This window comes from Osmia bicornis, chromosome 15 (assembly GCF_907164935.1).
Source record: "Osmia bicornis bicornis chromosome 15, iOsmBic2.1, whole genome shotgun sequence".
Classification (NCBI taxonomy): Eukaryota; Metazoa; Arthropoda; class Insecta; order Hymenoptera; family Megachilidae; genus Osmia; species Osmia bicornis.
Window position 1 is genome coordinate 6,513,818 of NC_060230.1, and position 14,065 is coordinate 6,527,882.

General features: G+C 42.8%; 1 protein-coding gene and 1 long non-coding RNA gene across 6 annotated transcripts in view; one reads left to right on the forward strand and one right to left on the reverse strand.

Moving 5' to 3' along the window:
* The window catches only part of LOC114877288, a 32,645-nt gene extending 18,920 nt beyond the window's left edge, over window positions 1-13,725 (forward strand). The window contains exon 3 of the long non-coding RNA XR_003789542.2: window positions 13,639-13,725. This is a non-coding gene — a long non-coding RNA (uncharacterized LOC114877288). The remainder of the gene's footprint in view (window positions 1-13,638) is intronic.
* LOC114877280 (monocarboxylate transporter 10) lies at window positions 812-13,984 on the reverse strand. Of its 5 annotated transcripts, none has more exons than XM_029189641.2 (12): window positions 13,611-13,984; window positions 5,838-5,970; window positions 5,283-5,487; window positions 5,055-5,195; window positions 4,656-4,844; window positions 4,070-4,313; window positions 3,796-3,991; window positions 3,338-3,514; window positions 3,041-3,263; window positions 2,725-2,964; window positions 2,529-2,654; window positions 812-2,447 (listed from the first exon to the last, which is right to left on the reverse strand). In XM_029189641.2, the coding sequence occupies exons 1-12, from the start codon at window positions 13,697-13,699 to the stop codon at window positions 2,287-2,289; spliced, it is 2,124 nt and encodes a 707-aa protein (XP_029045474.1). In that variant the 5' UTR covers window positions 13,700-13,984; the 3' UTR covers window positions 812-2,286. The 5 variants fall into 5 exon arrangements, with proteins under 5 accessions (XP_029045474.1, XP_029045476.1, XP_029045475.1 ...); XM_029189643.2 differs by lacking the exon at window positions 13,611-13,984 and adding an exon at window positions 13,379-13,591; XM_029189642.2 differs by lacking the exon at window positions 13,611-13,984 and adding an exon at window positions 12,107-12,906.
* Window positions 13,985-14,065: the final 81 nt, after the last annotated feature.

A 14,065-nucleotide genomic window follows, 5' to 3' on the forward strand; every position in this document is an offset into this window, starting at 1 on the left:
TCCTCGCGACCATGTCCGGGCATAAATTATTGGCATTCGTTAAACACGCTTCTCTCACGGTCGACCTTCTTCTTCGTCTTCTTTCATTTCCTCGAGGATCCGTTTTTCGACCGTCCCAACTGCGACACAAACAATCTTATGCAAATTCCTCGAGCGTTTCCCACGGAAGAGACTGCTTTATGAATTTGATTACCGGTGTTCGTTAACACTTTCGTTGCGAACCTATTATTCAAGAAGTATTTTTGAAACAGAATATTTTGTTATTAACACAAGTGTTACTTAGATAGAGATTTCATAGCGATCTTTGTTTTTCTTTTTAATGAAATTGCATTAATTAATACGGATGTGATTTCATAGCTGAGAAAACGATTAAGGAGGTATAAAAAATCAATTAAATCATAACAGCGCACATCTAGATTAAATCCAAGCCATTCAAGATGCAAAGAAACGTAAAATGGATCATTAATGATCGCAATAAACTAAACGTTAAAAGTTGTAAATTTCAATCGTCGATGTAATTAGAGATAAGAAGGCGTAGCTAATGAGAGACAGGTACCTCGACGATAAATAATTTATAACATTATCTTGTGTCATGTTGTTTTAACGCGAGCAGAGGTGTGGCGGAATGAACTTAAATGCAGTCACCGATTATGTACCATGGAAAATTCAAGTTTCGCACACCTTATTGTTAGTCACGCTGTAGTCACGTCGCGGTCACGTCGTTGAAAGTGTTTTCCATATGGAGAGGTAAAGGAGATAGAAAAACAGATTCATGGATACGTTCAATAATTTATTTCTTAACAAAGTGAGTGTAAGTGTTTCGCGATCTTCGAAACGTCGCGTGTTACGAGAATTAAGGGCATCAACGAACTCGTGGTTCACGGTTCGACTCTAATTAAAAAAAAAAAAAAAAAGAGAAATACTACGCAATAGATAATTAATTAGGAACAGTAGGAACGGATTTAATTTTTGAGCAAGTCATTTAAGGCTAGAGGGCGCCGACATCCGGAATCCAATTCCGGATATCGCTCGAAACGCTCAACACCTTGATTGCCATCGTAGAAAATTAATTTTTCATTAATTAAAAATTAAAATATCGATAATTTTGCGGTTTCAAATCGTTAGTGTAACTTTAGCTTTTTTACCCCTTTTATCATTTTTCAATGAAAATTGTGAAACGAATCCCTGATGACAATCAACGTGTTAATTAACGCTATAAATAGCACTGCACCAGAACGGATGCACGTTCTCTATATCAAGATCACATGTACCCGTTTATGCAAGTACATACGCCTTTACCGTACGCTAGTGCTTGTTTATTATAGAAACATGCTCTACCAGATATCTCGGAAGCGAAACGAGAGATCGATCGATCACGATTTAACGAATTCACTTTGCCTGCGAATCGGATCGCTTCCAAGATATCTCTCATCGTTTCCCGTCGAGACGATGCGACGTGTGCGTTTCACGATCCAGAAAGCGTGAAGACTACCTAAATTTACGCGAATCTGGAGTATGCCAGTTCGGTTGTGACGGTAACAAGGTCGTAGCAAAAATAGATTACAATATAAGTGATCTATTCAACCTCTCTTACTGGATCTATCATTATTCTTATCCTCGCGGTATTTGAGGAAGATTATGAGTAAAAGGCACCGATACAAGGCATTAACCTGTCCTGTCCATGGTTTTTTTTAAACACAGAGGAGTCGTGGGATACATGGACCCCATGGAAGTGTTAATACTGTTCATAAGTACAGAGACACTTGGAAAGTTTAAAATATTTCTGACCATCTCCACCAGAATCTTATACAAATATTTGAGACAAAATGCAATGGAATTAAATACAAAATGTATTATAACGTGAAGTCACCGATGACCCCTGTGGCAGTAAAAGTGTTAATTAACAATTAAAATTAAATTTTTGTAAAGATAGCAGTGTCCATGTACTTATGAACGGCAGTATAATTACCCTAAACAACGTGTTCTTATGTCGAATCAGATCTCGACAAAAATGTCCTCTTACGATACCACCCTCTTCATTCGTATCTGCAAAATCTCTGCTGCTCAATTGCACTTGACCGAACCCGACAGACCCTTCCATTCCAACGACGATGATTTTTATCGTTGACTGTAACGAGCTTTTCCCTGTTCGTCGTGGATTAATTAACGACTCCAAAGGCTCGTTATAAATTATTTACACGTCGGTATATGTACAAAACACGGAGCGCTAAGCAGCGAACGCGACAGACTTCAGTCTACGTCGTCTAGTCGTGGCTTCGTTGTTGATCAAGACTTTGATGGATCGTCGCTGTTCTTCTCGCTGCTCTTCATTTTTTCCCATTCGTTGATCCTCTTCAGAGGGTAACAGATCACAGCCGATAAGAAGATCAGACTACCGGATAGATAGAAAGAGGCGTCGTAGCTTCCTGTCGCGTCCATGAAGGCGCCTGAACAACGGGATCATCGTGAACGATTCCGCAAGGGACAACTTTATGGAACTTGGAAAGAAATCGATATTTTATAATCACCTGCAAGAGGCGCGCCTATGGCAGCTGCCACACCTTGGAACAGGAGAAGCAACCCGAACGCGTTGGTCAATTTCTCCAGGCTCAGCAGGTCTACCACGAGGATCGATCTCAGCGAGGCGAAGACAGCTGTGAAAATTGAAATAATTCAAATTTTCAATGGAAGATTTTTCTTTGATACTCTGTATTATATACTTACAAATGCTAATGCCAAAACTGGCTGCATAGAAAAACTGGAAGCCCTGAGTGAGCGACAGACCAGACAGTAGGGTTAATAATCCACCAGTACTGATGAATATATTATTAACGACCAATGCATTGACACCTGGCAAACTACTAGCCACTCCACACACCACACGACCAATGGTATTGCCGATACCGATCACTGACACCAGGAACATCGCTGTGGATGGCTCGGTTCCTGCTCTTATCGCTCGGTCTGTGGAATAGAAACAGTTTCCACTAATTTAGAATATTAATTCGAGAAATTAATCTGTTAAAATTTGATACGATACCTGCGACGTACATAAAGGGTGTATAGAAGCCCATCATAGTGAGTCCTCCGGAGATTGCCAGGATCAAGAATGAAGGACTTTTCAGTAGACTCAAATCCAGCATGGTTGTCAGGATCCTTCGTACGCTTTCTGGACATAGATAACAACTTCCGCTTTCCTCTTCAGCTACGTCCGTGGCGGTTGGCAAACGCGTGACCGACATGTGATAGCCCACGGATGATTGCTATGAAAATTATATTCAATAGTTCCATTATTCTCATGTTTTTCGAGAATATTAGCGAATGTATAGTTTCATACCTGGGACCTGTAATGAGGCAGTCTGTTCAAAGAACCCCCGTAAAAGATATCGTCCCTATAAAATGGTCTCTGTGGATCCTTGCTGAACGGATTCCGCTTGTTGCCCACCTTCAACGACTTTTGGCTACAGTCCGAGTCCGCGCGAAGTCTTCGACCGCTAATCGTGTGTCTGCGAATCTGCCAACAATTTTCCTTTATTGCAACTAACCGTATCCTGTTGGCACGGGACGAGCCACGAACGCTCTTATGGACCGTTTTAACCAATTATCCAATCTCGCTAAAATTCATTAGCTCTTTCCAAATGTGAGAAAACAATCTTCAGAACTATCCTGGCAAAGGTACTCCTCGAGGTATGTACCCCTGTAGATACAAAGCATCCGTTCGGAAGATCGGCGACGCACGGCACTTAGAAAAGTTCCTATCTATCAGTAGAACAACGCGAGATATTTCAGACTCACCGTGGGTACTTTGCCGTTCAATCTTTCCACATCACCACCCAGCAGATTATTCTCTTCTGCAATTTTTTCGTCCATGTTCACATCCAGGTCAGGATAGATCGGCGCGGATAATCGTTTTTCCGAGTTGCTTAACTTCCTTTCCAAAGTACGTAGCTCCACATGAACCCTGTGAAGTGAATGTAGAGATTTGGAAACACTGCAACAAAAAGTTCTTCAATGATTGATCCGTTCTACTTACACACGCGGTATGTCCGTAGGAAGATTGAATTATTACTTTACTATGTTGGGATTACTGCCGAGTAGCTCGGCTGCTGTTGGATATTCCGTGTTGTTATTCGTACCAAAGAAACCACTTCTGCCAGGTTGCACGCAGTGCAACGATGCGGTAGACACACCTTTTGCCATCAAACTGTTTTTCACCTCTAAGTCCACGTTCTCTGGGGTAGGTTTCACTTTAATCCTGGTCGGTTTCAATGGACGAAACATCGCCCCGAATATGGCACAATTCAGCAACATTCCTGCAATATTCCAGCCAACCTTTTCTAACATTCCATTGGTTTATCATTTTTGCATGCTGCAATATTTTTTGTTCAGAGTGTTTCAAAATTAGTCGAGCAAGTTTAATCATTTATCAAATGGAAATATGGTCTCAATTATTAACATTACCGAGATGTTTAAACACATGTTTAAATGTATCTTAATACAAGATTCTGCTTAATTAATATGTCAGATAATATATGATGACACAAACAAGTTTGTGAAAAATTTCCGAAAGCTTGAATAAGCATGTTGAGTCTTAAGTTGTCGCTCGAAGATTCGCAAAATTTCGTCTACGTAGTAATGAGGATATTTTTGATTACCTGCTTGAAATAACAACGCGCCCCTCCACCCGAATTCCTTGACGAGCAGATCTGAAATGGGTGCGAGCAAGAAGGCGCCGATCCCAGAGCCGCAAACCGCGATCCCTGTAGCCAGGGCTCTCCATCTTTCAAAATAAAATCCTGTCGTTATCACAGCCGGCACGTAGATCAATCCTGCGCCGATACCTCCTGACAATGGATAAAGAAAAATAAGAAATCAAGTTGAAGATTTTGAAATTCAATTGAAATTAAGTAGCTGCTCGTAAATTCTTGGAAAAATTATTCAAGAAAACTTTGGAAAGCATCGATATTATACCGATAATGGGAGATAGGAAGTCTCGTTCGTGAAATAGAACACGGAAAAAAGTTTCTCGCCGAGGCCAGCAGCAAAGAACTTACCAAGTACACCATAAGAGATGTAGAGGAACTCGATGGAAGTGCTAAAGTAGGAGAGCACGAAAGCGCCGCAACTTATAACACTTCCTAGGATCGCGACCAGCCTGAAGCCGTACCTGTTGGCCAAAGCCGACACAAAAGGACCTGTGAACAGAATAAAACAGCAACGAAACTATTATATGTATAAAAAAAGATCCTTTCTCTTCAAGAAGATCTTATCGTCTCACTGACCAGCCATGAGATAGAACCCAGATTGCAACGAGCCAACCAAAGCGACCCTCGCTTTGGAAACTGAGAAAGCCTCGGACACGTCGTTCAGGAAGACACCAAAGCTGAAGATGATACCATCCACAAAGAGATTGCACATGAAGGATGCAGCGACGATCACCCAACCCCATCCTCCATCCGGTGGCACCACCATCTCCACTTCGATGGTCTGCAAACAGCAAGTTTTCCCAAACTTCTTCTTAGAAATTCTAACGTCGTTTATTCGAAACTTTTCTTCGATTACCATATTAAATGGACCGTAATCTTAGACCGCGCCTTTGCAGATCAGTTGCACGCCTTCTAAACTTTGCTTCTCTTTGTTTCTTCTTCGAAACAAAGAGCTTTGGTTTATTTTTTGCAAGTTCTTAAAGAGAAAGAATTCTATGGGCGACATAGAATCTAAAGGGCAGAATGCTTAACCCCTGAGTAGTGCAATTTGGTCAATCATGACTTACCCTAGTAATAACAATTGGTCTAGGGTATTCTAAGCGAAATTTTCCAAGAAAATTATTTTCTTACCTCGTTGTTGTTATCCTGGACATCTTCGAGAGGCAGCTCCTCGTTCCTGCATCCGCCTCCGTTCTGTTGCGACGCTTTCGCGACTCGTTCATCCACTTTGTTCTCCAGCGACGCCATCGTCGTCCACGGTTGACTGAAACAGCAGACGCGGAACGGGCCGGTTCCAGTTATTAAAAGCCGCGCGACGATTAAACGGAAAAGAAAAGCGGTTCGCGTGATCTGTGCACGCGCGAGATGATAACAGCATGTAACATTACGAGGCCCAGTAAAAGTCCGCGCGCTCTACGCTCGCGCCTCCGATTCGATCGTTCGTTATTCCACGCTCTTACGTCGTTTTAATTTAATGCATCGCTTGTTTCTTCGCATCGTTTGCGAACATACGACACGTCATAGCCGGCATGCTTGCAGCACCGCGTAAACACGCCTCCATTACCATACCGATGAATTATACACGTGTGCAGAATCAAGGCGGAAGCGGAGCAACGAGATTTTCGTGCCTTCCGCGGCCTTTCTTTCTCCTCCTCTGATCTAATCAGAGGAGGTAAACTTGATCCATACTCGATTTACTTTATCAATTTTTATTTCATTTTCAACTGAATGCACTCCTTTTTAAGAAAAATGTTATTAGAAAATCAAGACTAGTATGCAGAAGAATTAACATAGGGAGAAAGCAAGGTTTCCCTGACGCGCCGTATGCGTTCTATCGAAGACACACCAGGTGCGTCGCGTGTAACGACGCACCATATGCGTCTTGTATCTAATCTACATATAACTACTGCACGTGTCACTCCTATAAAACAAAATTACCCGTAAACGAAGTTCTCTATAGAAATATTGCAAATAAATTCAGTGCGACAATAACAAAGTGCAAAGATCGCGTGTTGCGAACGATTGAATTTAATGGTGAATTAAATAATGAAAAAAAAAACGTTGATGTATCTACGTACCGTTGTAATTAATAACGATAAGAATGATGAAGAAAAATGAACAGCAGTAGAGTTAAAGAAAATACGCGACCTTTCTCCGAGGCTGATCAGTCGAAAACTGGTCGGAGAATGTCCATTCGTTATTCTTCTAACGGAGTGCCGGTTTTTGTACGTATTCGGTATTTTGTGAATCGGCGATAAGATACGACCTATGTCAACGAGGAAATTTTCTTGGCGGCGTTTACACATCGAAAAGATCTGTCGGGATAAACGGAGAAAACCGTGTCGCGCACACTGTTTACCGGCGAACGGAAACGTCACCGGCGACATTCGTTGCACGATATCGAAAGAAGGGGAGAAGACAAATTTACGGTTGAAAAGGATGAATAATATTTTCCTTGGGATTATCGCGATGACTACTGCTCCCCGAACTTAATGACAATGCACTTATCCCGACGAAGAATGCCGCTTCCCAAAATCGATGACAATATAAGTACTCACGAGTTTATTCTTATTTACCTAACTATTTGTCTCGAGGTAGAGTCAACGGTGACCCAGGCCTACGAAGTCTCTAAGGATATTCTGAAAAAGAGCATTTTATACTCTCCAGATTATTTTTAAGCTTATTTCCCACCCACTGCTACCGTTTAAATACTTCAATCTGATTATAATAATTAATCAAACACTCACACGGAAAGTTTTGTCGCGATCAGATACCGGGGGTATTTAAAGTAAAGTATCCAGGTAGCTAGATTATACAATCAATTTGAACAAATTGTTTGCTTGTTTATCAGCTGGATTAATCTGCTTCCAAAGTATGTTAATAATAATCACGTTAAAGATAACAGTGTCAGGAACAACGGTGACAGTATGAAATACATACTGCGTGTGTATTTAGCGCACATATGATTCTCCGATTCTATGTTCGCGTATGTAAGCGGTAAACTAGTCATTCATAAATAGTAAGAGATTTAACAGTAGATATAAAAATAGAAATTTGAAGTCTTCTTCAACGCGTTGACGTTAAATGATCAAATATGATTCGAAATCGCGAGGATCGATAAGGTCAACGACTCTCTCGTCCCCGTCTTCGTCGTTCTCCCCGTTGATCGTCATTGATATCAAGGTCCTGTATAATCGACATGATTCATAGGCTACAAAAGGATTTCGACACGTGCGAACAAATGCTGAGAACACGATGGACATGTAACTCGCGTGAAGTTACATTATTGCACGGACCGAGGCATATTGTGCAAACAGGCCTGTGTAAACTCGGCCCGATTGATAAGGGATGTGCTTATTTTTAGCGAGCGTAACTCGTCTGCTGTGGCTTTTAAATTATAATAAATGAACGATATGGAGAGTCTGTATATAAAAGTATCTCGAAATGGCACTAATTTAAGTTCACGCCTTGCCATTTGGAGATGCTACTTTTAACAACCATTAGAAGCTAGAAGAGAATTGAAATTAATTTAACCGCTGGCGAGTTAGGTGGAATATAAAACGGTAGAAAAATGTCAAACAACGTTTCTCAGTCGCGGTATACATTTTCCTCGAACGATGTAGGTTTTCCATGGCACGGACCAAGAATAGATGGTCCTAATAATAGCGACATTACGGGAGGAGCATAGAAGAAATTCGTAAGGAGCAATTGAGAAACGATCGGATCGGTGCAATCGGTGCTCTAGAAAGCAGGAGGAGCAATTATCTGTGCAAAAAAGCGGCCAGATAGCTTGTTATCGTGTTGCGTTGGACACAATGCGACGGACCGTTTGCTCGGGAATTCATTTCTGGCTCGATACCAAAACGCGTCTGCTTTCATTTCTACTCTCCTCTTTCTCCGATGATAACGAACACGATAACGAAACGAGGCGAACATGATGAACGCGAAACGATCAATCGAGCCGCGTTTGATCGTTCCTCCAGAAGAAATAATCGCCAAGTTAACGATGACCGATGGAATTTTGTCCATCGAGAGTTGCTGATCGCAGTCTTCGCGAATGATCGATTTCCTCTTTATAAACAAAGCTACTTTTGTGAAAAAGACGTTGTAGTTATCATTTTTGGTAATGAACGTGAGCCATGTTGCGTGGATCACCGAAAAATTAATTCTAAAAAATTAGAAAATTTCTATTTCAATATTACTTAGTTCCAAGTACCATTTTAACAAATCTCTACGCGTGATATGCCGCGTGATCCACGGCGTTTCTCAAGAAATTACTGCAATTAACAATTATAATAATCAGCGCATTAGTTGTAGTCACGATGAGGAGTAAACGTCCTCGTGTCAACCGAAGGTAGGATCGGTTCACACGTAACAAACGAGGAGGAACTTGTCTTCGCGGCATGTTATTCATCGCGTCTTCCTGGAAACGCCACGGAAACAAACTGTCCGTTTTGATAGCGGGAAAGAGGCGCTCGTTATGGGGCGGCTCGTTCAATTCGATTTAACCGGTCGTATTGAGTTTAATTGGAAAATTGTCAGGTTTTCAATTGAATTTTCATGCAACTTTATTCGCTTTAATTGATACCAAGCAAAGACGAGGAGCAATCATGTAGTCGCGTTGCTCTTCTCAACGGAAACGTAGCATCAAAAAACCTTATCTAACTAATTTCGTGAATTTAAAAAGATAAAACATTGATCGCAGAATCCTACCCGTTTACGATGATATTTTTAGCGATGAATTTCAACATTCCAAAGCTAATTACCAAAAAAAGTGGAAGGAAATTAAGAATATATCATCAAACGTCCCGGTTACTTAAACTTACACTTGTCTCATCTAATTTATTGCTTTCGCTTACAAAAAAACGAATCAGTGTAAACGAGGTCGCTGTTTCGACTGTTATTATTAACGAAATTTATTTTTATGCCAATTATCTTCGATAATTTTTCGCTCGGAACTGGTAGGTTCGGGGATTTCGCTGATAGGACCACGATAGACGGAGGTATGAAGAAACACTTGGTTTCGTTGCTTTATCGCCGCTCGTCCAACACTTGGAACAATAGTCGAATGGAAAATTATGCTTGCTCCTCGATATCGAGCCGAATAAATATTGAAACGTACTACTTCTCTCAATCTGGTAGCTCGTGAATGTTGAAGATCGACTTCGACCTGATAAACAGCAGCAGGAGCGACAATATTTGTCTGATCTTCAACCGATCGACCTGACTGAAAAGTGGTTACAGTAACGATCACGATAGACCTGTTTATCTACGACAAGAAATCTTGTAAATAAGTCGAATTACTTTCTTTAATCGCTAACGAAACATCTTTGATATTGATTGATCCCTGATAAGTCTAAGCACTCTCGAACAATCGTCTAATAAAATATTTGATTTATCATCTCGTGTACACGATGTAACATATTTCAGAGATAGATTTAGTGGGTAAAAATTAATCCTGATTACATTGAAAAATAATATAACTTCGAATAATTGATTAATTATTTAACAATTTCGAAAGGATATTTTTCTAAAATCCTGATTCTTTTTTCAAACGATCTTTAATCACTCCTCACGAGTTCGACGATATCATAATTAGTTGCATCGTTATCTCCCTATCTGTCGAAAACAGTTCTTCCCAAATCATAATCTCCACTTATGATGATCGATTACCGATCAATCGAGAAACACACCACGTATGAAATTTGATAAACGTGTACCATCGAGTGCTATATTTTGAGTACACTGCATGTACCAGTAGAAACTCCAATAATTTACAGTGTATAGGCAATAGAAGCAACAGGTCTATCGAGATCCATGAACAATTCGTGAATTTTTAAATTTTATTCCTAGATCTCTGAAAATTGAAAGTGAATGATGGCTCAACAGGGGTGGGATTTGCCTCCTCCTGAAAATATAGATTGACCCTTCAAATTCTTCATCATTCAAAGCATCAAATAACCCCTCAAAATGGATCATAGACTGGTCGAGCTCGATCGAAAAATCGCAAAACGATCAATTCCATCGTGAGTACCGAGATAGGGTACCCTTATTGAATTCCACACGGTATTGCCCTCTCTCGAAGAATTTATTAGGACGGTCCAGTCCCTCGTTTCCCTCTGTTCGCGAACTTCAATGAGTAAACGGGATCGTCAAATGCGGCACAATCAATCCTACGTCCCTTATGAATCGCGGGAGGGAAACGAGACCACGTGCCGAGGCCAAAGTTCGACAAAACTTATCTCCTCTGATTTCTTGTGCATTTATTTACCAACATTGGAGGCGCTGATTCAGCAGACGCGAGAGTTTCAGAAATAGCTGTAAACAGGCCAATAAACCCGCGATCCCTCTGTTTGTTGCCCACTCGACCGCCTCAGCTTCATCTCGGCCCTCGTTCGCTCCATTGTTCGCCCGGGCGACGAGTTTCCGCAGGTCAGAAAAATGAAGCCGGAGATCTGTTTTCCAAGTGTTAACACGTGGCTATTACACGTTTTTCCACGAAAGACTTTTAAAGAACAAAAGAGGCTTGGTCGAGGGACGAGAAACGTTCGGGATGGCGTTTCGAAGATTCAAGAAATGTTTTGTCGTCGTTGTAGCCTCGCTATAATCTTGCCTGGCGAGGACACGGACAGCAATTATTGTTCATGTTTTTTCTCTTACCTCCTTCTGTCTCAGTCGTGGGAGGAGACAAGCTACGATAAACGAGTCGATTGACTTTCAAATTCATCCTATCCGTAGGAGCGAGTAGAAAAGAAATTCGGGAAAAAAGTAGAAAGAGTCTTCCACTAGCGCGTATTATTGACAGAGCAAGGTCGGAAGGCTCATTACCGATTCGCAATTAATATTCCAATCGACTTAGGCAAGTTCCGTGCACGCTCGCGACTGCGCTCGAACTGTATGGAAATTTCGGAAATCGATGTTGTTTCGTCGTCGAACGTCAATGATATCGCGGGATAAGCGTCACCGGTCGGCGAGTAGAAAAAAAAAAACACAGCTGTCTTGCTCAATTCTTATTGATAGACTCGAGGAATCGAGCGATAAGCGGCTGAATTTATGCGCATCCGTGAAATACTCGTTTATTTCTCGCGTTTGATGCGCTTTCGCATCTCTCCTAGGCATCGCGGACGCGTAAAAAAGGCGCACGTGTGTCGCTAACCACGTGCAAAGGGACGCGGCCAAGTGCGCATGCGCTGACCTGAAAGGCGGGAAATGCGCGCTAACTCTCGTAGCATACGAAACGCGTTAGTACACGTGAATACTTACGTGCACACGACGCGCGCGCACACATGCACCGCGTGAACTTTTAACACTTTTAACGCCACAGTGTTATGCACAACGCGACGAGACACGCGTCCGGTTTACCATGATATACGTTAAAGTCGTTTACGTTGCTTGATTACCTTTCGTCGTGAAGCCACCGTCACAGACTGCGAAAATTCCAGGGACCGGGCACGAGGTAAAAAGAAGACAGCAACGGAAGCCACGCGTGTTCGTGGTCGCGTGATGCGCTTCTACTAAGACGGTACGCGCGATGTGCCAGAGAATTAGCTGCGCGATCGGCGTGTCCCGTCGGGTGTGCACGGCTTCCATCGGTCACCGATAACGACCGAATGCCAGATTGGTCCGTACCGAGCGGAGAGGATCGTCCCGTTGGATATACGCTCGTACTCGCCACGCCAGAGGATCCCGTGGCGGCGCTACGCGTGACGTAACAGGCGTAGAAAGCGACGATTATGTGGAATTCGAAGGCGGCTGAAAATCGGCCGTGAATCGATACGGATCTTTCGCTGATCGATATCCCGCGCTTTTCTCGCCTAGCGCACCGTGAAGTTCGAGAGTATCCGGTGGAACGAATCGATTGAAATTCACTCGACGACGATCGATCATTGATCGTCTACCGTGGTACGCGATAACGCGACACATCGGATCGAGATCGATGCGAGTCGAGGACGCGATTCACTTGGCTCGATCGAGAATCGAAATCGACGGGTAAACACCTACGATCGAGTCGAACGGTTACGCGTGAAACGTTAACGAGCCGTGCGTATGCACGACATGCGCGCCACGAATTCCGTCGATCGTCGATAAGGAGTCTGGAGGCAATTACCCGATAACCCGTTTCAGCGGAGATTGTGCGACCACTTGACAACCCGTTTTCGACGTTTCCAACCACGACACCGTGATAACCAGCTCGATGACGTAACGATGGAAAGAAGGTTTGTTATCGTCGAAACAGTTAGACACAGATGGTCATCTTATACCGATAACGATCCGCTAATCTTAATGGGAGGTTAGAAACGTCCTTGCCCCTTCCAATTCCGTAGTTGCAACGTTATGAATGTGTTCCATGCCATGTTACGATCGAGAACGTGTTAATTACACGCGCTCGAACTGCGGCGAGGTAACGTTTAATCACACCTTTAAACGTAACATTTCATCTGAAATGTAACGTGAACTCGGGAAAATTAGTTGATTAATAAAGCAAACTGGTTCCGTGTAAACCACTCGAATCAATTTGCATGTTTCAACTTCACTAATTCCCGCGTTTTATGGAGCGGCGTGCTCGATTACACGTGCACGAAACGCGACGTCGCGTCGCGTCGCGCGGCGTGAACTCGCGCCACACAGAAATACATCGCAGCTCTCTTTTTGCTTCATTCGCGTTGATTTACCTAAGAATACATTTACGCGTCCTTGTATCAATGGTAGAGCATCTCCTTCGACCGTTCTAGATCGATTGATATGATCTCAATCATGTCCAAAGGATAGAATCCGCGGGATAACTTTCATTTGCAAGGATCTATTTTCGGCTGACGCTCCTCTTTTTACCGATGATTGGTCAATACGCGTCGACAACTTCACACCGAACCCCGTGGAAAAAAGCCTGTACCGAAATGCACTCACGTATGCGTCATGATCGTCGTTTTCACAGTTGCAGCTTGGTGTCGTCCGCTTCGCCCGAAAAAACTGAACCAACAGAGGGCGAGTGCCATGAAAATCAACGGAAGTCGATGTTCGAGATACACCGGATAGACAGAGAGGGAACGAGAAGACGAGCGGAGTTAGTGAGAGAATGAGACTAAAGACGAAAGCGGCAAACTACCGCTACTACCACTGGAAAAGCGCGAGGTAACACATCGCGACGAATAACGACGAACCACTTGGAATTATCGCGCTACGTAATGGTGACGGTGTGTTCCACCAAACCTTCCTTCTGTTTTCTGTGCTTCGCCCCTCCTGTTGCACGGTGGCGCTTAAACGAAAGTGCAAGTTTACACTTAAGGTAGGTCGCGCCAAGAATATACGCCTATCGCGCGACGAACTCCTCGGTATATACCGTTCGTTTGTGACAGAGGGAG